The sequence below is a fragment of the Egretta garzetta genome, unplaced genomic scaffold (genome assembly GCF_000687185.1).
Source record: "Egretta garzetta isolate BGI_Z169 unplaced genomic scaffold, ASM68718v1 scaffold419, whole genome shotgun sequence".
Lineage (NCBI taxonomy): Eukaryota > Metazoa > Chordata > Aves > Pelecaniformes > Ardeidae > Egretta > Egretta garzetta.
In genome coordinates, this window is record NW_009260777.1 from 116,069 (window position 1) to 142,026 (window position 25,958).

Genomic DNA, 25,958 nt, shown 5'->3' on the forward strand with positions numbered 1-25,958 from the left:
GTATATATTTTGATTCTTTAGGAAGTAATAGAAGCTATTGCTGAATGTGCATTTAAGACATCGCCCTTTCCAATCCTCCTTTCCTTTGAAAATCACGTGGATTCGTAAGTAATTACCATGTTTTCCTATATGGTGTTATGTTTTTTATAAGGTCTAAGGACAGTATGATCTATGCATTTGTGGTAGTTTTATTATATGACATGATCAGCAGCTCTTACCCCCAGAAAACTTGTATTAGCCTCAGTAACCAAGATGATCAGAATGAATCAGGCATGTTCTTAAAAGCCTTCCTGAATCAGAACCTTTTGTATGAAAGAGAAAGTTTGAATATTTATGAGACAGATTGTGTTAGCTTTACAGTCTCAGTATGTCCTGCTGGACTGTTTGTTTACTTCATCAAAGAAAAAGAAGTAATAGACAAAGAGGCGATATTTCACCTGCTTATGACCCTATTCTCCGCTAAAAGCATATTCTGTGTGCAGAACTTGGTCTGTTTCTCATGTGTTAGGAGTAGAGGCCAGAATCATAGACTAGCTGGGATCGCAAAATAGGTGGTATGGATAGCCAGGAACTGTTCCATTTCTGCCAAAAAATACCAGTTTGCCTAAGCAGTTTTCTTTTTTTAGTTACAAAGAAAGGACAATTTTTCTGTGTAAGAAAAGAAGAAATAAGTGAGAACACTTCTCAGTTTGTCCCAGTGATCTATTTTATTATTATTACTGATTTAGTTCTGATTTTTCTTTTTTGAAGTTTGACATTAACTTTGGTTTTGAATATAGAGACCACATGGTTCAAAGTGTGGTGACATTGACACATAACATGTGCCTTAACTTCAGTTGCCTTTTCTCCTTTTGTTTTCTGCTGTGAAAACATTTTCAGTACTTCTGGGGCCAGTTTGGACTTCAGAAACTTTTTTTTTTTTTTTTTTATGTGAAATAAAAAGTAAGCTTTGGGGCAGCTATGAATGATTTAATACAAATCAGAAAAGAAGTTGGCACTTGCTTCTTGAAGAGGAAAAGGTTGAGGGCTAACTGCTTTTCCATTGTTTTAGGAAGAATATTCTCATCATAAGGCAAGGAACTGGTAGAAGAAGTTACGTAAGAATGTTTTTAAGAACACATGTGACAATACTGATCAAAAATTATGTAGGTAGAAAAATTTAAAATCTGAGAGCTAACTTATGCTACCTGCATATCTTACAGTACAAGTTTACACTACCTTTTGTGGGCAAATGTGTGCTTGCTCTGTGCACATTTTAAGGCCACATGATTATGATTCAAACAGCTACCTGTTAAATCCTGCTTAGTTGGTTCTGTCTTCTTCTAAAAGACCACACAGGTACTGTATTTAGTTTCTTTAATTGGTCCCCTCACTCCCTTCTTTTTGATGTAAGTTGTATCACTTCGGACTTGCTTTTGCTTACCTACTGCTGTAGGTTTTAACTCACAGTGCTCTTCTCAGTGCTTCCAAATGCAACCTCTGGTCTTTAGAAAAGACCTCAACCATCATTCTTCAATGTATTATATTTTGCCTTCAATCTTCTGTATTTGTTAAAATATAAAATCACTCTGTTACTATAAGGCAGAGAAAAAGCAACATCCAATTTATTTTAACCAGAAGGGTTACATTTTTCTTCCTTTAAAGTCATTAAGACTTAGATCTTCAACTATTCCAGGGTGATCTGTTCTATTCTAGGAAAATAAAGAAGTAAAAAAAATGTATCAAACTGTCAGATATAAGTTATGTACAAAAGTGGCTTTAAAACTAGAAAATGAAACACTGTCAAAATTAAAGGTGGTGTGATACTGCAGGAATGTGTCAAAAAGGGAACAGAGTTACCGCTGCATTACTCTCATCTATAAAATTTGCCCCACAGAAACCATTGGACCTTTCTCTCCAGAGAACTCCAGTCATGGAATAATGAATTATCCCTAAGTGTATTATTTGATGTCCTTTTCCATGCATTGCTCTGACGTAGGTTTTTAGCAAAACAAGTCTGCAAAAACAATATCAAGTATTTTCTCTTTCTGAGGCTTTATTGCTATTTATTATTTTCTGCTGCAGTAAATCATCAGACTTAATGTGTATGATTTCTAATTTTGCTTTGGCTGAAAATAATTTCTAGTTATTTTACTGACTGCTACAATTATCCCTTAATTTCTTCACTAGTTGCTAGAGAAATCTGCAATTAGTCATGCCACTCACAGAAACCTTCACCTAATTTCAGGGAATGCTCCTTTTGTCTTTTCATTTACTTGGAATGTGTTTTTTCTCCTAGATCTTAAAGATGGGCTTTGCCCTAAGTATTCACAAAAATTGAGAAGTATTTTTATAGAATTGCTGTCAAACAAATCCTGTGACATCAATTCCTATTTTTGGGTGACCAATTTTTTCTTCTGATTGTCAAGGTGCAAGAGTCAGTATTCATGTGTGAAATGCTGGTCCCATACAAATCAGTAGAAATTTTGGCATTGGCTTGAACAGAAATATGGCTTTAGCCTGTGCTCTATATTCATGGCCTTTAAACAGACTGCAGTTATCAGAGGTAAATAAGTTTTACGTCACCACCATAGATACGATAGTGTTAGTCAGCACTGGACTTAAAATACAGTTTTTCTTCCTTTTGGTCTATGTTCCTGAGAATATTTTTAACACTTTTTGTCCACCTACAGAACAAATAACTTATTAGCACATAGTGTTAATCATCTCCTTTTGCTTTCTTTCAACATTTTTCCCAGAAGGATTCCTCTCTAATATCTTTATAGCATGTGAAGAATTTTCGTTTCCTTTACTATAAGTCCACTATGTAGTATGTTCATTCTTGCCTGGTTTCATACAATAAAAAGTTTAGAAGAAGAGGCAAGCATATAACATTTATAATACATAAAATATTATGTATGCCATTATTTATATTGAAGTCAAAACATGCACACTGAAAAATGACAGTACTAAGAAAAGATGTGGTTCTATAAAAAAATAGTGAAGTGCCCTGAAAACGTTGGAAAGACCTCAAGAAGACCTTGACGTTTGAAATGGGGCTTGCAAGAAGATAAGCAATCTGCAAATCTGAAAGCAGATGCTCTATAATTAGAAATGCACTGATGACATAGCAAAAAGGTTAAGTGATCCTTGAGCAGTATCCATATAAGATTGCTTCCAAGATTAAATTTAATTACAGTTATTCGTATTGCTGGTTTCTTGCTGGAATTTTTATTTCAAATATTAACAGGATTTTTATCACTTTTGCTTCCTACACTTTAAATTATTTTACAGTCTTCTGGGAAGTATCCATGCCTTTGTCTTACGCAGAAGTATCTCTGCAGAAGTGATAATAATATAATGTTAGGAGCAGCAGTCGTGCAGTAGTGCCAAAGAGCCTCTGTGATTGCCCTTCATAATAGGCATAATACAAACACAGTAAAACAAAGTACAAGCAATACAGTAACGGTAATGAAAAGCTTTCTTAATATTCTTTTTATTCCATATCTCCAGGTATCATGTTCCCGCTTTATCTTCCCTTGCCCTGGCACATTTTGGGGGCATATATAATTAGTCTGTGTGCCACCCGTCCACGTCTGCACAATGAAAATCATAAAGCAGATAAAGTCAGCTCTTTTGAGCCAATCAATTTTCATTACAATGAAGGAATGCTGAGAGAATTTCCAATAACAGTAGATGCAGACCAGGAAATACCAGCTTTTTTGTTCCATAACACAAATGGGGAAATATGGTGATGTAAAAAAGTTGATATTTCAATCTGTTTCTCTGGTTCATAATTTTGAAAGAAGGGAAAATAAAAAGAAACTGATATATCCAACTTTTAAAATACTGTAACAGTAATACATAATCTATACTATCACTAATGATCTATCTCTTGTAACTGGGAGGAGGTGGAGGGGGAGAGAGAGAGAAAGCACACAAAAAATACCACCCGGTTAAAGGCTGGTGCTCCTGAATATTCTTTATTCCTTCTTAGGAGCTTTTAAAAATATCTGTGCGTATAGTCCAGTTCACAAAGACAAGTAATTTTGTAGTGTCGAGATTTTCTTACTTTGGCCTTGTCTGCTACTGCAAGATTTTTTTTTTTTTTTATAGTATTAAACCCCAATAATTTTTCACATAATTTCCCTTTTCCTTCTTTGTGCCTCTGGGATGCAGTGACATTGGAATTTATATGCCAAACCAAAATAATGTTGCATTACATTTTTCTCTTGCAAAAATGGAAGTTCTCACTGTGCTTCTTTGAGGTAAACATGTACTTACAGAATATCAGAAGAATTTGTTATATCTGTGGCAATAGTTTGAAATTTATTAGGTTTAACTCTTGCATATTTTTTTCGTAATCCTGTCAGGAGTTCTTTTTGGAGTTGAGGTGCCCATTTAAAATGCTGATATCACATCTAATTACTATGATTTCAATAATTGTGCATTTTGGATTCAAGGAGATGTCCTTTGAACTTTCTGGGTCCTATGAGCATGGGCCTATTCAAAATACACGCTGGCAGAGAGGACTGAAATAAAATTCACTATAATGAGCCCTAGACCTGTACCAAATATGTGGTCCATGTGCTTGCTAGAGCAAGGTGCCTTTATTTTCCTTGGTACCTGATGATTAGAAATAGCAAATGCGCTTTCGTAGCCTGATCTGTTCTTCCCGTCACCTTCTCCCTCATGGGTTCTTAGTTCCACTGCCTTGCTTGTCTTCATCTTAATTTTCCATCCTCAGCTAAAACTGGCTTTTAGCTTTTTTTGCAGAATTGGCTGCATCCAAAAGAAAGCACTAATAAAATGCTGTAGTTATTTAATCTGCATGCAGCACTTGTATAGCTTTGTGGAATAATCTAAAGCCTCTCACAACACCTTTTGTCAGTGACTGAGCTAATGACCGCTTCACCCCATATCTGCTTCAAGGGACATCCAGAATGCTGATCTCAGGGAAATGACATTTTCTGATTCAGATGCCACCCGGCCTTTATCTCTGCTCTGGTTTGGCCTTGCTGACACCAGGAAGAGCTCCAGTGGCAGGTGCTCAGTTAGTGGCTAATGACAAACTAGACACAGCGGTTGTTGTAGGCTTCGTTTGCAAGAGAAAAGTGAGCCTTCCTTTTTTCCTATCTACCCAGCTCTACTTTGTCATGAAAAATAGCTCCATGGTAACATAAGCACTTATATCATTTGTGTATCTCCCATGATATGCAGATCATAATCAACAGTAGTTGAGGAAGTTACATTAAGCAATATATATAATAATATATATAATAATATTAAGCAACTGTCCTTTAATTGAGACTTCTCAACAGAGTATCAAAAAAAGGAAACTTTTAAAGATACTGAAGCTCAGATATTACAGATTTTAAGCAGGCACATATAACAAAAATACACAGTCATCTAAAATTCGAAAGAGTGACTGTAGCATTGAGCCGCATTTTAAGATGATTTGAGTTATATTTCTGAGTAGCATAACCTATCTCCAGCCCTAAAACTCCCATCACTGTTATGCAGAAATTATTTCATTCTTCGGTTGCACTTTGGGAAAATTGATTATAAGTAGAGTTTACTGAGGTTCAATTTACTTCTAGAGGATGTCATGAAAACCGTTGAAGTAATGTACTATGGTAAAATTTGACACTCTATGTGATTTTAAATAAAATTTTAAAAATTTTTTTAAAAGGGATCTGACCACAAACCCAAACAAGCTAAAAAGATTATTGAGCAGCTCCACTTAGCTGCTTGTTACTGCATCCAGATCCCCGCTAAGACGGCTGTCCTGATATGTTGGTCCCAGTTATATGCACATAACATGCATGCGGTATGTAATCATATGCATATACAATGCAGTTATAGCAGCACTTACTACAGCAATTCTCCAAATTGACGTAATGCATCTTAGCAGCAGCACAATTCACATCTACGATACCAGTTCTGCCAGGGAGGATATGTCAGGGGAAGCACTTCTGAGTGAGCAAACCCAGCCCGGGAGGCCAGCGGATGGGTCAACACTTTGTCGGGGAGCGCAGCGCCGAGCAAATCGGGTGGGAAAGCGGGCTGCATTGTAGCAGAAAATCTGCAGCAAAATGAAGTGTGTTTTAGAAATCCGCTGCTTCTCTCCCAGTGCCTATAACTGATGCAGCTTTCTGGTTTTGAGACCCAAGTAGTGTCTCTTGCCTCTTCTTCTGTATGGCTGTGCCTTACAGACATGCTGCATGAGGTGATAGGTACCTTGGGCTTGGGAAATATAACAGAGATGCCTGCACAGGAGCCTGCTTTCTATGTAACTGTTTTGGGTTTTACACCTTAGGTCAGGTATTACAAAAAGAGAACGGAACCCAAATGGGTTTGGGGGTGTGTGTGTGTGAGAAGAAAGCCAGGCATGTATATGAAGTAACATAAGGAGAAAAATATTTAAACTTCAAATAAAAATGTTGCCTGAAAGAGGCGAATTCATGAAACAGTTATTTCCGTAAAGGTAACAACGGACAGCCTCATTTTTTTATTTTTGTGCTAAGTGCATCGGAAAATACACCTCAGTGTTAAAAGTTCAGCTTCACTGTTATTCAATTGACTAGTGCTTTTACTTCATGTGTGATCCTTTTGATAAGCTCTATCAGAGGAATAGGAATAATTGCATGATATATCTAGGTCTCTCTGAAAAATTCACAGCAATTGGATCAGGAAATTATATCTAGTTTAGGGATATTAGATATTCCATTACTGCTGCTTTCACTGTAGCACAAGTAGGACTCATTTCTTTCTTTCTTTTATCCCCTCAGCCCTAAACAACAGGCAAAAATGGCAGAGTACTGCAGATTAATATTTGGAGATGCATTGCTTATGGATCCATTGGAAAAATACCCGGTAATACGGTTTGATATTTATCAGGCCACAAATGTCTGTGTGAATTTTTATTTAAACATTTCAGTTCTGTGTCATTCTTCATATTCGGCCTTTCAAAACAGAGTCTAAAGGAGGGGGTCAAACAACGTCAACTGTTGGTGATTTAAGCATGTAATTTCTGATGCAGAGATTATTCTGATACAGTAAATTGTAATCTTCTAAATGCAATTGATTCTCATAGCTGCCACTTTATAATGTAGGCTTTCATATTTGAACTAATACTTGTTTCGGTTATTACTGTAGACATTTTGTAAAACATTTTTCTTCTCATCTTAAGTGTCCTTACTAGCCCTGTTTCATTTAATGTTGAGGTTGCCTCTTGTGCAAAATACATTTCATTTTAACAAGGTTTATAGAGGTTACAAATCATCTTGCACCATGTGGGCTCTAAGAAATTGCCATAAGCTCGTTTCTTTTGCTGTAACAAATTTCTCTTCCTTTTTCTTCAAGCTTGAACCTGGGGTTCCTCTTCCAAGCCCTATGGATTTAATGTACAAAATTCTGGTGAAAAATAAAAAGAAGTCACATAAGTCTGCAGATGGAAGTGCAAAAAAGAAGCTCTCAGAGCAAGCTTCCAACACGTGCAGTGATACATCTAGTATGTTTGAACCTTCCTCCCCCGGAGCAGGTATGAATTGAATCTACAAATATGTTTCTTCCTAAAACACAAATGCTTAATTACAGCTATAATTCAATCTATTTACATTGCTCTAGAAAGGCAAAGGTGTGGGCCTTACTCAGTAGGAGACAACGCTAAGTGTCATTGATCCGGGAGTCTGTGAAGGCTCACAGCTGAGGAATCAGTTAGGGAGTGATCTAAAGCTCAGTGATGTGTACTAACATTTACCTGCACTGCTTAGGAAGCAGAGCAAGCTTCCAACTCCTCCACCCTTGGGTGCCTTTTCTATGTGCCCAAGCCCAATACCAAGTATAAATGTTTTCTTTTTTCTGTTGCCTCTGAGAGTTGTCTACCATTCAGTGCCCTTTCAGACTTAACCGATTGCACAGGAGAACCGCGGTGTTCTGCAGTGTCTTAAGATTTAGGGTATCTGTGAAGGAGATACCTGTTCCTCAGGCCTGTGAATGACATAGCTGTTCCTCAGGCAGGCAAGGCTTAACCTGCTGTTGTCTTGTGTTCGTTGGGAACACATCACAGAACTCTGTGCAAAGTGTTATAAGATGTTCTTCTCTTCCAGAGATGCAAACAAGCAAAAATAATACTGCAAATAAATATTTGTTTACCATCAGGAATTGTAGGGAATGTAGCCAATGAAGAGCAGTACATTATATTTAACTTGTTCATTGTTAGCAGAATTTTTAAAATCAGAAATGAAATAGAAAAGTTACTATAATTTAATGCATATATTCTGGTGGTGCCTGTGAGATCTGCAGGGGACCATTGTGAGTGTTGGTATGCAAAAATTAGTAAGAGGTGGTCTTTGTCCTGAAGAGCTTATAAACCAGCTAGAAAAGAGAAAAAGTTTAGAGAAAAAGGTAAAGTAAGGATTTGCTCTAAACCACAGGACCAGACTAGAAGCAGGACAAACAACAAAATCAGTATATCCTGATTCCCAGCCCAATGTCTGCTCCCTGCACTAGAATAACTTCTTCCTATTAAGATTGAAATTTTGGATTGCTAAAAGTGTAGACATTTATGCCCCAGTAGTAGAACATATATAGAGCAGATTGAAAGCTCTACTGCAGTATAAGTTCATTACTATTTGCCATTAAAAAACCTTTTTTACATTGTTTATATTTTTTTCTAAACTCTGATTAATTGAGATGAAAATTTTCAAGCTGAATTAAAAAATAATCCTGCTCTATTTGTGGATAACATTGTTTATCTTATTAGAAGCAAAGAGTTTTCAACTGTTCTGTTAACAAACTTTGAAAAGGGCATGCTTTAGAGTAGGGCTTGGATTTCAAAGTAAGATTCATCCTGGTGTCAGGAATTATTTAATACTGTTTTCTTGATTTGCTTTAGACATATCCCAAGCAACAGAAAAGTAAGTGTGTGTACGCCAGCTGACTCCTTCCCAATGCTTGAAATCAACCCTGGGTTCCTAACTCTACATTTCTGTTACCACCACATGGTGAGAACCCAGTAGCAAAGTATATGACTTTTGCTTTCTGAGCACCTGATCTGCCTAGAGGGCCACAGCTTTGTCCTTTGGGAGCATCTCTGTGAGCTTTTATAGGAAAAGACCTAGGCTGTGAATCTAGGTGTTGGTGATGATGCAGGGCAGGGTGGTCAGTCCCGTAATAGGGTGTGTAATTTTACAAATTAACTGTATTATGTCTGTATTGCTGATATAACAATCTCTGTTAACTGTAGCTTGTGAAGATGAACACTTACACATTAGAAATCGCTAGAACTGAGATTGCAAAATTGATGTGGTCACTTGGTTCACCTGTGACTGCCAAAATATATTACTTGTAATCCTTCTGTCAGCCATCATTTCTCCTTTGGAACCTATGCCTCTTTGGGAGAATACAGTTAGTCAATATTTTTTCTCTCTCTGTCATTCAGTGCTTGATCCTAGATGTAGCATCCTCATCTTGCAGTTGAATTTCTGTGGGGGTATCCAGGCTGCATATAAGCACTTGACAAACAGCAGTGAATTTATCTGAACAATACCTGTAGGAAGTGAAATAATATTAAGCCGATTTTATCTAAGGACAGCGGAGTCTTAGAGAGTTTAAGAACAGTTTAGGGGGGTGACTGACAAGTAACATCCAGGATCTGATTTTTCAGTAATACTTTGAATTTTTAAGTATTCAGAGCACAGCTCCAGAGATTTCAGCTACAGCTTACAGCTATGAGCACGCAGCATTTGTGTAAATAAGATGCCAGATTTCTGTCTGTGAACATTTAAAAAAAAAAAAAAATATTCCCCATTTTATAAGACTGCTGTGGCAAGACCCAATGAAGATCGTCATTCCATGGGGCAGCGCTGAAGATTCACCGTGACACCCTTCTTTTCACTGCCTCGTTCCTTATGTGCATCTCCATGTTGGCAACATGTAATGCTGGAGCACTGCAAGCATTATGCTCCTCTATACCCAGTACCAATTTCTTGCTGGAGCACGAGGGGAGTAATGCAATTAAAGACTCACCAAAGGAAGCCTAATTCTTAACATTTCTTAACAGGAAGTGTTTCACTACTCCAACCTTAATATAATCTTTACATTTAGCAAGTTGGGCGTATTATTCAAATAACTATTGTATTGTATAGGTCCTGTCAGAATTACTGCTGATCTCAAGGAGAAAGTTGTGCCGATTTAGCCTTCTTGAGATTTTAAATTAGTTTTTCACAGCAGTGCAAAAAATATGGTGATTCGTACTTCAGTTGATATCAAGCTTCACTGTGTCTTACACTGCTTGAGGTCAGATTTAAACCCAAATAAACCACTCTTTTGATGTGTTTATAAAACATACCATGTAAAAGCTAGGTGGTGGTGATATAGTAGCAATAATTAAAACAAAATTCTGAAACAGGCTTTGCGGAATGGCTTGCGAGATGTTCATGAAACTCATGTAAAAAGTAACTTCAATAGGGTAATCTGTCAGTGGAAAAAGCTTTCCCTCAAGGTACAGCAAAGCTGGCAAAGCAGGAAAAGAATTTCTGAGATAACACTTGTGAGATAGATTTTATTTTGGTAAACAAGCATCTTAGACCTGGCTGGTTTTAGCACAATGAACAGAAGTAAATAAGCAAGATTTTCAAAGAAGTTAGATTACACTGCAAAAAAGATCAGTGGCAAATCTGCAGGTACATACATTGTACTGAAAGTAGGCATGTACTGAAAGTAGCCCAAGCTAGCTAATGGAACAGTATTTAAATTGTCAAGCAAATTGCTAATTTCTTACTGATAGGATGACATTTTTGTCAAGAGTAGTGGGTACTGCAAGGGAAGAGTCACAGGAAGACGGAGAGAGAGGGTGGAATTGGCTCCATCATTTCATGATGACTAAATAGAAAACTGGATAAAATGTTTTAGGCTCTGTGTATGTAAATGCATTGGTACATCCCTGCTGCATGTCGGCTGAGGCCATGGCCCACTGTTACAAAGTAAAATGTTTTAGCAAATGGAATAAAGTTCATTTTTTCCTTTTCAAAAATCAGCAAATGCCGATGTACAGCTTGTGGGGGGAAAAAAAAAGCGATTCCCTCCCACCCCCGCCGCTGGTGGGTGCCTAAACATTACAGAGCGAACAAGCTGCACCAGCAAGTAACCACATTTATAATCCATTCTGGCTGTTATTCTAAAGGGGTCTGAGAAAGCAGGTTACCAAATTCCTCTGAATTTCGAACAATGTATAACCTTTCATTTTATTAGGCTCTCAATATCTGTCACACTGCTGAGGCATGGTGAGAATGGATAATATTTAGCACTCTGCTTCCTCAGCCCTCAGTAAAAAGGATTTGGCTTGTCATTCCCAGCTCTCCTCTCCTAATCTTCTTCCATTCAGTATTTCTGTGTCAAACCCCTCCACCCATAATTTGGGGTTCAGCCTCCTTTGTCCACTTGTTACGTTGCCCAATGAGCACTTTTATGCCTTCCCCACACTGCCCCACTCACTAGGGGCAGCACCTTGAAAACGTACTTGGAACTACCCCGTTACGCCACTGAGAAGTTTCCTGTGCCCTTCTGCCTGTGAGCAGTTGACAGTATGTGCATTATAACTTAACCTATTGTGGTAGGGAGCAACATTGTTTTATTTCTTGATATTCTTCTGTCTGCCTCTGTCCGTGGGCCGGCTCTCATCTCATACTTGGAGGGCAAGCCCTTGGAGCAGGGCTCTATTTTCACTGTATTTGTATGCCATGTAGCACAGTGAGGTCCTGTCCTGACCTGGGTTTGTAGTCCCATCTAAATGCAAATAATAATTATGGCATTACAGCTAGTTATCCCTTAGACAAGCTCATGCGTACATACTGGACTTGACCTGCAGCACAGCTGCAAATGCCAGCCCACGTGTGTTTATGATCCAGTGTCTGTGCCTTCCTGGGAAGGGATGGGAGTGATGGCATGGGGCTGATCCAGCCACCACTGTGGAAGGGTGAGCGTGAAGGCATCCGCGGCACAAACATCTCCTCAGTCTGGCCAAGGCTTGCTCTGACTTTGTGACCCAGCAGTGTAATGGGAATAGAAGGCTGGGTTTAAGCGTAGGACCATGCTCCTAGGTGAAAGGCAATGCAGATGTAGTTGTGCTTTCTAAAACACTTAGTAATTTTTACTCTGTGTAAAATCCTGTGTAGTATTTGTCCTGATGCAGAACTTGAAAACAAGATCTGATCTCCTAGGGAGTTTTCCTGTTAAATATTTTTAAATAAACGAATAATGTGTTGCACACTTTCCTCCCTGAACACTTCTAGCAAGAACAAGCTATCATCTACCTGGTGTCTCAGCAGTGCAAGTTGGCTGAAATCTGCCCATGCCCCCCATTTTGTGGACTATGCAAAGTGTTATTTTGCCAGTCTGATTAAATGAATTGAGAGCTTCCCATCCAAAGTTTGTCACTGCAAATCCTGTGAGAGCTCGGCTGGCTCTTTGCAATGTGGTGAGGTTCCCTAAGCCATCCCTTGAGCCTGTTGAGCAATCATGTTATTTTCTTCAATGAAATGTTCAGGAAGAAATGCGTTCATGAATAAAAGCCTGACATTTCAACATCTGCATCTGGAAGGAAACACAGCCTGGGTAGTCATCATTTGGTTGTGAAAGGCACACTCGTTATTTAAATCATATGTGCTCTCCATGTTCAGAAGGGGCCCACTGGCCTGCTGGAACAAAGAGGAGTTTCTTTATTGACTCAGTGGGCTTTGGATTAGACCCTAACTTGACAGGAGGAACTGAGACCGGATTGCCATTCTCTGGAGAGTTTGGGAATGCTGCACAGTGGTTAGATTTTTGTGCTGCCAAAATAAAATTGCCACTGCTGAAGAAAGCTGAAAGGTTTGTGGAATAAAATCTTTAGAGAGAGTTGTCAGTCTTACAGGTGTGGATAGGTGACTGGAGTATAAGTTAAACCTTCTTTTCCAGAGTCTTCTTAAGACGTATCGTGTATTTTGTGACAGCCAGACCCACAGGAGGAGTTACTAAAGAGAAAGATAAGCTTGGTATTCCTTAATGGTTTAATTTCTGGTGCAACCAAATCAAAACATTTTGGAGGCTAGGGGAAGCATTCATTAATTAACAGTAAAGAATCTGTGTCTTGCCCATAGGAATTTGATAAGTACACCACGATTGGGAGCAAGGCATAAAATATGTTTTATTTGGTCCCATTTACTCCATCAGTGCATTTTCAGGGAAAGGATGAGCCTCATACATCTTCTTCACATTATTTGATTTGCACTGCCCTCAGCCGGTGCATTTGAGCTATGCCACTGGAGCCATAACAGTAAGGCACACCAAAGCAGTCTGCGAAGGGAATTGAAGTCAAGCTATTGCGGTTAGGTGCCTGTGCCAGATCCTCCCAGCTGTGCTACCTCAGTGCATGTACTGCGATACATTCCAAACAGATGGATTTTGCTGAGCAACCCTCGATACCACAGCACATGAGAATCTCATCAGTTTTCATGCATGATTTCTTCACCCCGTGCATGCTGTTATATGTGTGCTTCCCGAAGAGGGTGAGGCATTCACCGAAGGTCCTGCAGGGATCCTGCAACAGAGAGGGAGTTTGAACTTGCATCTCCCAAACCCTGGGATTGAGCCCCAAGCATGGGAACATCTCGTCAGAGTAGTTTGTGATGCTATACCCATGCACCAAGCACACTAAGCACACCACAACGCTCTTTTCTCAGTGCTGATACCCACCCCATGATTTCCAAACACTGAGCATCCAGCAGCTGCAAAGGAAGAGTTTTTGTTTGGTTCGGCAATAAGAACTTATCAAAAAGATGGATGAATCCCTCGAGACGGCGTATTGATTTGTGCTGTGACAAAAAGCACATGTATAATGTAGTCTCCTATAAGCGGTGTTAGTTGCACATCTTTCTTGAATTTATCACTGGTAATTATAACTATTGCTTCAGCCAGTAATTATCTTCTGCTTACTTTTCAGGAGAAGCAGAGATTGAGAGCGATGATGACGATGACTATGATGATGACTGTAAAAAGTCGTCGATGGATGAAGTAAGGGTGTAGATAATGTTTTATGATGATGGGTGGGTTCCGGCAGTTGTGGGTTGTCTTGTGTTACCAGGAGTGGGACTACCATCTAGTGGAGAAAGGGAGGCAGAGCACTGGGAAACACACCACCAACTTTCTGCAGTTGGTTGTTAATTGGTTTGGAAGCACATCTTTGCTTTGTTTATTTATATTTTGATTTACTGAAGAATAAGAATTAATAGCACCACAGCTGATCTGTTTTAGACAACTGTTTGTGGTGTACTTAGTGTTGTTGGAAGAAAAACTTGATATAAAAAATGTACAGCTATATTTATTATTTGTCCAACAATATCCACATAAATGTATTCAGTGCTATGCATGTGTAAAGGTAATGCTGTCCCTTCCCTAGGAGCCATGTAAACAGAATGAATACAGCAGCAGCTTAATTAAATATTTAAATTTTATATCAATTTTTCTTTACTCTGTGAAGCTCCCTATGTGAGGCATTGACTTCACTAAGCCAGGATCAGTGAAAGATATTACAGTTGATAGAAAACTGGGCTTTGGTATTTGTGGCCTCTGATGGCCACCATGGACAGATCAAACAGCAGCATTTTCCCTTCTCTGTCCTAGGGTACTGCGGGAAGTGAGGCTATGGCCACAGAAGAGATGTCTAACCTGGTGAACTACATTCAGCCTGTGAAGTTTGAGTCATTTGAAGTATCAAAAAGTAAGTAAGCTAAGCATGAGCAGCATCTTATACTGGAAATTACCAAGCAAGTGTTCAGAAGAAAGTTCTGGAGAATTGCTACTTGGCTTCCACTCACTTAGATACAGGCACACAGACAGAAAATGTTCCCTTGGTATCCAGCCAAATAAACCCATATTTATTTTGAAACCTGTATTAGTCTAAATACCAAACTTCATCAACAGCAAACACATTGCCATTTCAAAAACATTTTTGAAAATGTTGTCTTTGTTGTTCATGACTGAAGAGTAACTTAAGCAGTTTGAGAAAGGTGGTCATAAATATTCCTATGGATTAGAGCGAGCGCTTTATATTTTGCCTGTGCTACTTTTATAGAGGATTCAGGGTAAGTAGAGTCTGCCCTTCCCCATATGCAAATTCCCTCTTTCCTGCCTCTGTGTGTTGTATAGAAAAGGCCATAATTACATCCCCCGCTGCCTTTCACAGAAGATGCCTTGCTAGGAGTGCACTCAGAGGCATCCTCAGTAAACACTGCAGCATCTTTTCCTTTCTTGGTGCAGAACCCCCTACTGTTTGTCTGCCCTTTTTCACTTTATTTTGACAGGTTTCAATATGCTCTTGGAGCCTTTTAGTTAAAGAAGTGTATAGCATTTTAATTTTTTATGGATTTGTGGAGGCCTTGGCGGAGGACAGGTAATTGGTGCCTAAGTCCATACCTGTATACAAAATTTTGCATTTACTCATGATGAATAATAAACATGTAAGAAGTTCATTTGTATGTGGCTGTTTATACAGACATATGCACAAGCACTCACAAAATCATGCAGAGAGCTATGCTGTTTCCCTATAGCAGTATCCCTTTGGGTGCTTCTATCTAACTCTAATGAGAGTTACAAGAACACAGTGGGAAGGAGATATTCCTTCTGGAAAGGAAGCCATGTGAATCCTAGCAGGACAAGTTGATGCAGCTGTTATAAAATTGTCTTATGTAGATTTCTTCTGTTCACATGTCTGTGCCTTTCCAAGTTTTGTCTTTTGTAAAGAACTGCTCATGTCCAGATTTTTTATCCTAAGTCTTGATGTGACCTTTGATCAATCATGCTGTTTCTGTGAACTCATAATGTTAAGGAATTAGTATTTCTGGTGTTTGTGTTGAAAAAAATCATTATGTGGTAAATTTGGCCAGTTCATTAAAGCAGTGGCCTTACATAATAAATGTTGCTATCTGGTTAAAGCAGTGGGCACTATAGCATGACTTGTGGGTTCTGGTCTTAGTCCTGGCCTGGCCTCACTGCTGGTCCTTCATTAAATTAGTGAAAATGAGCTGAATAAAGGAGGAGTTAGATAAGGATGTTTTTTTTAATTTGCTACCTCTCCAGTTGTTGCCCAGATTTTATTCCTCTGACTTCATTTCCCAAAGTTTAGAGCTCCATACTTGTCTTTTATACAGTTTCATCATTTCAGTGTTACAGAATTTTTCTAATTTAATATTTTCTAAATTCAGAATTTGTTTTGGTTTGTGATCCTGGCCTCCATGGTGATAACAGTACCTCACTGCTTCTGGCATTCACACATTTTAAAAGTGCATTTTCTGGTCTTGCATCCAACTTGTTAACAGAAATATTAAATAGCACTGGATCTGTAACAGTCCCGTGATTGCCCTCACTACATACGTTCCCTCTCTCTGACAGCGCATAGCTGTAACTGTATTTTTTCAAGTTTTTCAGACGGTTTTTCAATTTGTTGTTTGTCCACTCCATAGCGACTTCCTCTTGATAAGATATCATGATGCAATGTATCACAAGAGAGAAATGTCTCTCCTGCACAGTCTTTTGTTCAAAGTCTTAATCCTCTCCAGATACTACAAGGAAATAATTGTTCTTATTTTAATTAGGAGTTTGATTAAGCCCTGGACATTTAGTAACCAAATCGTCTAACAGCTACCAGTTCTGGTTTCCTACAGATGCTCTACTTTAAGATAAGGCTGAGAATGTTACTACAACAAATTCTAGCACCTATGTTCTAAATATAATAAAACCACTATATCTGTGTGTTGCTTATGCTATCCCATTAGCAAGGGGGAAGGATGGAATAAGAAGAATCTCAGTGCCTTTATAAGGAGCTGAGATGAAGGTGAGCTGGCTAGAACAGTCTGGAGAAAGAGAGGATATTGCTTGCTGGAAAGGAAGAAGAGTGGTAGGAGAGCAACCTCTAGGGAATGGCAGGAATCTTTCGCCGCTAGGAGATAACAGCTATGAAGTAGCTACTATGGAAGTAGCATGATGGTTGCTAATTAGAAATAGGGACCACAATGAAGTCTGAGTCCCAACTCTGCGAGAGGGAGAGAATCACTTTTGGAACACCATGGTCACCCTCTGACTCTTCAACATACACTAAGAACAGTTTGTGGTTCACAGGCTGGCAGCACATTTTCCTCTCGTGTTGGCCTAAACAATCTAGTTGCTCATTTCTTTGGATCCACTGCTTCCTTTTTGGCTTTCTGTAAGGAAAGCGCCCACCTGTTTCTGTCCTGCTTCTCTCTGCAAGACAAGCGCTTTTGTTCAATTTTATCCCTCTCCTGCAGCTTCGCAGTTTGACTTCAAGGAGCAGGCCAGGCTGGCCTCCTGGCCAGCCCGGGATTACTGCACCACAATTACTTCTAAAACTGGATGAGGGCAAGCCTTTTCTCTGCCTTATTGTTTGCTCCCAATAAAGTGGTGAGGCTAGAGCGTTCATGTTTCAACACAGGCATGGTTTCCCTCATTTTTAGAGACCAGTGCTGAGATATCTAATGGATATGACCTTCCAGCGCTCTGGGGCATTCTAGGCAATCTACACAGCTAATTGTGATGAAATGGAAAGCTGCTGTTTTACAGGAATCCTTACCTTCTGTACAAAAGTGTAAAGGAAAAAATAAGCTAGAAGGGTCTTGACGTAGGCTTTCTGCTACAGTATGTCCCATGGGTACATTGAAAGGCTGTGCACACATCGGGCAAAGGTGAGTAACAAATGATACACAAATTAATGTTTACTCCTACTGAGTTATAAGCTTAGGAGGAGCTTTTCACCACTGCCAGGTGAGAAAGTTTGACCAAATTAAAGAGGTTGTAGAAGCTCCATATTAGTTTGAGGTTAGGTCTGAAGACTTGCTGGGACACAGGAGTGTACCTTCAGGCTTGATTAGATAGCAATGTTTCCATGGCTGTTTGAGACAGATGTGACCTTACCCTGACATACTGAAGATAATGAGAACTGCTGTAGGCACAGCTAGCACACTGCTTAGTTTAATCTGATACGGACATTAGTTATTATAGCTTCAAATTGGCTCAAAGCCCTTGCATCTGTCTGCAAAGACAATCTAGAGATCCAGCAGGGTCCTCTGTGTTCTCTACAAAAGCTGCTACAATACCTCTGCATCACACCTGTGAGCTTTGGGCTCTACCTCTGAAATATATCAACATGGTATTTTGCAAGCAAGCAAACACGAGATATCTCTGCCTGTGCACTGACTTTCTGTTGCCCGCAGCTGGTACAGCAGCAATCTCTGGCAGTACCGATGCCCTTAATGTGAGCAGTGCAAAGGTGAGTTCTGATGGGGCTCTTGAGTATGCGCACAGTGAGCTTACTGCTGTCAGCAAACGATTGTGTATGTAAATTCTTTGAGATCAAGGTGAAATGGTGATCAAGGTGATGGGTAAGGGGACTGAGACTAAACCAGTTCTTTGCAGCTCATGTATCGTATATTGTTTCATGCTCTAATGTGTCACTGTTTTTATTTCCCCTTTACACTTTCAGAACGCAACAAAAGTTTTGAAATGTCTTCCTTTGTGGAAACCAAAGGGCTTGAGCAACTTACGAAGTCTCCTGTGGAATTTGTGGAGTATCCTTGACTTTCAGAAAGCTGCTTTCTTAGCCTTTCTATATCTGAGATCTGTTACAGGGCTTTATTGAAATTTGGAGACAGGAGCTGGGGAAATAGGAAACCCAAATGAAATTTGTAGATTTGACTGTCTTCCTAGATGAATTAATTGGCCTGAGTTCTGATGAGCTAATTTAAAAGCTGGCATGAGTCCTTGTGCTGTGGGCTAGGACTAGAGGGAATAGGCATAAACTACATATTGAAGACCTGATACTTTGTATTCTCATTGTTAAATTTATCATCCTATATGAGGCAGTATGATTTATGGTGAGCAAATTGTCAAAATGTGGCTGATGGTTTTTTGCAAAGTCATACGAGACACCTTGCTTTCCCATCATACCTCGAGTTCTAAGAGCACTGAGCTGGTTTATTGCCACACTTTTTTTTTTTTTTTCTTAAGGGTTTTTTTATAACTTTTAAAGAAAAGCTAAGGAGCATTCTATTTGGACCTTTTGATGTTTCTCAATGTCTCTCATCATGGCTGCAGTTAAGAATGAATGGTCAAGACAAAATAGTGCCTTGAAGAAGATTAATGGAAAACTATTTCCACAGATAACCTGCAGCATGTTCTCATCTCTGAGATTTGTGGACTCAACTATAAGAAGTGCACACACATCATTTCTGTCTGTATGTCGAGGCTAATTCTAAAGCTTATTCCGGAAGAGCACTTTTTAACTGAGCACCTTTCTGCCAACCAGAGGAAGATTTGCTGTTTACAGCTATTTGGCCTCTATAATTCAATCTTAGGAAAATCCCAAATTAGTAACCATAATGATAAATGGAATTTTATGAATGCTATCTTTTTAATGCATATGTCTGTACTATTTCCTTGCTTATTCTGAGTACTCTGTACAGGAACAAACAGCACCTTTAGTTACCCCGTATTTATCATACCTCCTACAAAATTGTGGACATCTGGAAGCATTATGGTTGCAAAAATCCAGTAAGGAACCCACTGCCATTCTGTAAAGAACACCTGCATTTAAATATTGCAATTGCACTTCTCTGCAAAGTGATTATTGTCTGTATCTTAACTATCTATTGTACTATATCTTAACTACTCAATGTTTAGATACAACAAAATGCAGCTAAGCCGAATTTACCCCAAGGGAACACGTGTAGATTCTTCCAACTACATGCCACAAGTCTTTTGGAACGCTGGCTGCCAAATGGTTGCTCTTAACTTCCAAACTGTAGGTGAGTTATGGTGGTCTCTAGATTTTCTAAGCTGTACCTTACCACTTCTCTGTTACGGTTTCTGATCTGTAGGTAGGAAAGGCTTTATGCATCAAAAGATGTCTAGTGATTGAGTGATACTACAGAGCTGTTAATTAACAGTTTTAACACAGGTTGGGTTGGTTTTTTTTAAACTAGGAATAATCATAATTACTGTAGCTAGTATAATACACATATATAATGCCCTCCATATTGTCATCATTTGTAAGTGGTTACCACTGAGCAGCATTTCAGATCAGGAAGGGATTTTTTTCAATTGTCTTCCAAAATCTCAGTATATCAAGACATAAGGGACTTAGCAAATTCCACTTCAAAAGCAAGTGTTTAAGAAACAAAGACGTTTGGGCTCCTAGATGCACAAATCACTTTTGAAGTAGAATATGCTGTCTTCTGAGGCTATGTCTGTTCTGAGACATACAAGTATTTCTACCTACTGCATCCCAGGACATATCCTGGCAATGTTCTGCCTCTGGGCACATGGTACCATGGTATCATTCCTTTTTTCCTTTCAGTTGTGCCCATGTGCTTTCCATGGAAAGCAAAACCCTACACAGACTGGGAGTCTGCAGAGTAATAAAACCCCCTTGGGGCCAATTTCAACCAATTATCAAGCAGCCAGTGTCTGATGTTAGAAGGGGTTAGAAACATAAGTATTCTGCTGGATCGGGTACAACAGTGCAACACTGAGGGACTCAAAACCTAAGTTATCAAGGGTTCTTTTAAAATTTGAAAATTTTATCTATTGAGTAGTCTCTGAAAGATGTCTTACAGATGTCTTTTTCTTGTCAAAAGAATCTAGGAGAGTGGCTGCAATCACATATGAAACCTCTTTTAAGAAGCAACAGTGTGCCATAAATAGCTGTTTATATTACAGTCAGTTTGGAATTACAATAAATAGTATTATTTTATTGCTTTTTAAATTGTTACTAACCAGAACGTTATTCTTACTAATGTTTTTATCACCCAGATTTGTCTATGCAAATAAACATGGGAATGTACGAGTACAATGGCAAAAGCGGATACAGGTTAAAGCCAGAATTCATGAGAAGACCAGACAAACACTTTGATCCATTTACTGAAAGTATAGTGGATGGAATAGTAGCTAACACGTTGTCTGTCAAGGTATGTAAGCAGCTGGTAAAACTGCTCTCATAACAGTCTTAGAAGTCTTAGAATGTAGATGTATTTCTGTTATGCAGTGGCTTAGCAAATGACCATACTAAGTCAAGAAAATAAAATGCATTTCATTTCATGGAGTGACGTTTAATTTTTAAATTGCAGAGGATCTTCTGCCTCGTGTTTCATATTATAGCATAAATGAATGTACTTTTATTGTATGTATTCTTTTCCATAGAAGTAATTGGGAAGTGAATGGATTTAAGAGTAGCTTGGCTGTGTTTTTAGCAACAAAGAACTGAACTTAAAACACACTGTTATGAAATGGTAGGTTGCACTGGATAGCTAGAACAGCACACTGTTTAGTATAAATAAATTTTCTGGTTCCCTGTAAATTCTCCAGCAGAACTGTGGAACCATAAATGTCAGCTGCAATTCATTGCCCACTTGCTTTTCTTCGTTCCTTTTTAAGGACCTCTAATGAAGTTCAAGGACCACCAGGAATCTGCAAATTGAAAACTACTTGTATGAATGTTTAGAGGGATAGATTGCATTGGCTATGACAGGATCACAAATTTATACTTGGTATATCTCTAGTTACAAAAACATAAACTTCCTGAAATCCTGTTATTCCTTTAATGGACTTGTCCATTAGAACAGTGTCTGTATTATAGGATCCACCTGCAAAATATCCTCCTGTTTTCTTTTAGAGAAAGCGAGTATTTCCTCTCAGGCTGCAGACACAAGTGGAGCAGAGCAGTGCTGGGAGGGATGTGAATGAAGTAATAATGCGATGATGTGCATCGTAAAAAAAGATGACTGTGTGGGAATCACCTTTCATGGTGACTTGTAATCGTGGAAGCTTTCAGGTCCTCCTGTGCGTTTAGAGGCACTTTCTTCTGTAATTTTAGTAAACAGAGGTGGAAGTCATTCAATAGCTATTAGGAGACGCACGGCATTTTTAACAGGAGTGTCGCAAGTCAGCTGCCTCTGCCTGCTTGGTGAAGCCTCTGCTGGTTATAATGTCGATGCCCATACAAGATATTGCTGAGAACAGATTAAGATTTGCTTTAGGCAAGCCTGAGTTTGTTGTTACTGCTATATTCCTGTGCCTCTTCCATTTCTGAAGTAATGGCAGACCTTTCTTTAGCTTTTTAAAGGTGATAGTTTTGTTTCCTGTTAAAAATAAGAACTAGAAAAGACTACCTATTTTATAGTTGTCTTGTTTTCATAGTGAAACTCCTCGCCCTCTTAGAAGAGCCTTTATTAGAATATCAACTTTTTAGCTTGTTTTCTCCCTCACAGTTAAAAACATAGGTAGTTTCTCTGCTGCTTATACCTCTTTTCTTCCAGCATTTTTTCAACCTGTTGTTGAAAATGGATAAAAATTAGAGTTCTCAAAGATACTGTGTTGTGGAAATAGGCAGCCAGATTGAGGAATGAGATCTAAACAAGTATTCCTGCCGAGGGAAGGGCAGCAGCATGACCTCAACCACATTATCGCTCATAGGGGAATTCAGGACCAGAGGGTCACAGGAAATCAGGCCTCATAAGTTGTTTTTCTGTGTCTGCAATATTAAACAGTGGGGGGTTTTTGTTTATTGTGGTTTTGGTTTTGTTTTGGTTTTATTTTGAATGCATGCTATCTGATCGTTAATGAGAATATCCATCTGCATTTCAGTCACTTATTTCCTAATCCACCAAAGTGGTCTCTAGTGATCCTCCTTTGTTTTGGTTTTAGATAATTTCAGGTCAGTTTCTTTCTGATAAAAAAGTCGGTACCTATGTAGAAGTCGACATGTTTGGCCTGCCTGTAGATACAAGAAGAAAAGCTTTGAAGACCAAGACCTCTCAAGGCAATGCAGTTAATCCCGTTTGGGAAGAGGAAACCATAGTGTTTAAGAAGGTTGGTGTAACACGTGCTTCCCAGACCTGCATTGTGCTTGTTTTATTCCTGTCCAGTAGAGTAATTCTGTGGCTTAGTGAAACTTTGCATTTGTTAGAACGAAGATAAAGAGATTCCAAGAAGTTGTTTCTTGAACTGTTTATTGATCATCACTTTTGGTGTAATTTGCTACTCTAGTCATGCCAGCTCCTACTAAAATAAAGGAGTTTAAAGTCACCTTGATTTTTCCACTGGCACAGCTGGAAACAGCAGACACTTCAATAGACTCATCTGTGTGGCACGGTGCAGTGCCATGCTATGAATGAGCAAGCAGAGATCTCAGAAGCAGTTTAGCTGAATTACCATTTTGCCTTGGCTGAACAGCCCTGCTGAAAAGCAGATCCTGTTAACCTGCGAGCAAGAGGGTGTGAATACAGCTATAACAATCTGGCTGTCCAAGCTAACACATTCAAAGCAATCTGTTATCTCTGCTTAGCGCTAAATTGGGCTAAATAAATACAACCTAGGTGATGAAACCACATAAATCCCATCCACTTGAAACGAGGCGTAGGCTCCTGAGTTACTCATGCAATTTGAATGGTATTACTCAGACTCAATTTTCTAAACTTCAAGGGAGCAGAGAATATTGAGTGTGTTTTAGGATTGTGCAACGTGAATATGTTATTATGCTCCACAATATACTCGGCAGCCAGTTTTCTAACAGGATTTCTGGGTTTTGCTTATTGGGCGCTGTGGTTAAGTGGATCCTGAGTCCAGGTGTTTGCAAAACAATTTCTTTTGTATTTCTTTAGGCAAATGTAGTTCACAGAGATGTTTATACAATTGGTACTTGCAGCCCTGCTTTCTAGGGAGTACAGCCCTTTTCCCTGAATATTTGGCCTTCTGAATGACTTTCCTTTGGCAGCCTGCCAGAGCTTAAGTTTGGAAACATCACCAGCATTTTTCTTCTGTAATGAACTTCTAATTAGTCTACTTCATTTCTCTATTTAGTTAACGATCCTGCCTGACTGCCTCTGTGCTCAGAGAAGCAAAGATTACTATTTTTAGTAATCTTGGAAATAAATCAGAGAAACTCTTCGTTTTGGATTGTTGACTTTTTTTTTTTTCTTTCATTGTCTAGATAAATTTTAGCATAAGTTCTGAAAGAATGCATGTCTGTGCCTAGGGTAAAAAATACGTGTATTTGTATGTATAATTGCATTAAGTAAGAAAATGAGATTAATTATGCTACACTTTTTTTTAAGTTATGTTAAAGATTCCTATCTTATTGGGGTAGTTTAAGTAATTTTTTTTTATTTCTTGTTTTCTTTTTTTCACTGTTTGGCCTTCTTTCTTATGCAGTGCCAAGACAGCATCCAATGCTAGTAAACATCCTGCCTGATTAAACCTCTTTAGCCCAGCCAGTGAGTGTGCTGCAGCACTGGAAAATTCTGCTGCGGTTGACATGGTTCATGTAATTCATACATTCACACTCTGCAAAACAGGTTGAGTTGCTTGTTGAGTTTTCAACACTAATATGCCTATCAGTGACTTTTCTCAGAAGCAAGTAGTCCCATTGGCACAACCACAAAAGAAAAAAAAAAAAACACATAGGGCTGTGAGTAATAAGGAGAAAACAGAGTGACTTTCAAGTGTGATAGGAGTTGGGCTGCCAAAGTCCCTTGTATCATATTGAAAATGTAGGGGCAAATTGCTGAGTTCAACCTACAATGCACACATCCCACTTCAAGTTTCTTGATTGAAAAATGTTTATTTGAGAGTTAGTTTGACACACAGGTACATACAACCTGACGTCTTACGTGGTAAGACCTTCTTACGGATGTGTAGATGTTACTATCTGCTAGACTGAAGTTTCTTTATGTCTGCTATATAGCCTATGTCTGGAAGGAGCTGTTTCATTCAGAGCAGAAAGTTAATGCAACAATATTGCCTTCTAGGTTGTTTTACCTTCCCTGGCATGTTTGAGGCTAGCAGTGTATGAAGAAGGAGGGAAATTTATTGGTCATCGGATATTACCAGTCTCAGCAATTCGACCAGGTAAACCTTTTTCTCCATTGAGACAGACATTATATAGTGAAAAGAAGCAGCAAGCCAGAATCCCAGTGTTGTAAATCAGCAGCCACTCTGCAGATTTATAGCAACTGGGGATTTGAATAATGTATCTCAACTTTGAAAAGGAAAATAGCATATTTCACCAGAAATGTAAATTTGTAATGAATCAGGAAAACCAATAGAATTAAGCATCAGAGGTATGATTGGCACTTACTGGTCTCCAGTAGATCAACTGCGTGTTCACAATTTTATGCTAAAAAGTGCAATTGTACACTTCTAAGAGGAAAGAGGGCAGCAACAGCCAATTTTGATGTCATCTTTGTGAAAATGGGAGATTGCTGGGAATGAAAGCAAGATATGCTCCTCTAATGTAATTTTTACATGCATGCAAGGACTGACCTATATGCAAGCTGTTGTATCTCTGCAAAACCTTTAAATCAACGCAGAATTACTTTCAGCTTTATTGCTGAAAAGAAGAAAAAAAAAATCATTACTGGTCTCTTCCAAATCATATAATTATTTCTATTATAATTAGTGACCACTTAACTGAAAATTGTTTGTGCAACAACTCAACCCTTATTTTCCAGGCCAGAGACTTGTTAGAGATCGTGTTTCAGAAAGATGCAGTGACATTGGCATTTTGAGCAAGAGAAGTGTTCGACTTCAGCGCCAGCTTTTCCAGTGAGGGGAGGAAATTAAATTAGGGCAAGCATATGGGCCATAAACATGCTCCCAGCTTCACTCACACTGGGAAAGGAAGAGTATCTGTATCTACCCTGTACCTTATCTAGCCAGTCCCAGCAGCAGCACAAGACTCACATATCCCTGTATCTAACAGTTGTTGTCCATACCTGATCTCAGCCAATGTATAAATCAGCCCCTTGTCTTGTGGCAGGTGATATCAGGGCTATTCTAAGAAATGCTCCAAGCGGTTTTGTCTTAGCTGGCATGGGTCACATGGCCTCACCACAAGCGCAGACAGACTAGCCATGGGAGGTGGCTGGTGGGCA

The 25,958-nt window shown here is 38.9% G+C and overlaps 1 protein-coding gene across 1 annotated transcript in view; it reads left to right on the forward strand.

Moving 5' to 3' along the window:
• Positions 1 to 25,958, forward strand: part of PLCB1 (phospholipase C beta 1) — a gene marked incomplete at its 5' end in the record, with an annotated part of 159,422 nt that overhangs the window by 52,963 nt on the left and 80,501 nt on the right. Inside the window, 10 exons of the mRNA XM_009646367.1 lie at positions 22 to 104; positions 6,771 to 6,855; positions 7,345 to 7,522; positions 13,964 to 14,034; positions 14,644 to 14,740; positions 18,515 to 18,599; positions 19,711 to 19,835; positions 20,842 to 20,996; positions 22,732 to 22,896; positions 24,834 to 24,933. Of these exons, the coding sequence (XP_009644662.1) occupies positions 22 to 104; positions 6,771 to 6,855; positions 7,345 to 7,522; positions 13,964 to 14,034; positions 14,644 to 14,740; positions 18,515 to 18,599; positions 19,711 to 19,835; positions 20,842 to 20,996; positions 22,732 to 22,896; positions 24,834 to 24,933 (1,144 nt within the window). The remainder of the gene's footprint in view (positions 1 to 21; positions 105 to 6,770; positions 6,856 to 7,344; positions 7,523 to 13,963; positions 14,035 to 14,643; positions 14,741 to 18,514; positions 18,600 to 19,710; positions 19,836 to 20,841; positions 20,997 to 22,731; positions 22,897 to 24,833; positions 24,934 to 25,958) is intronic.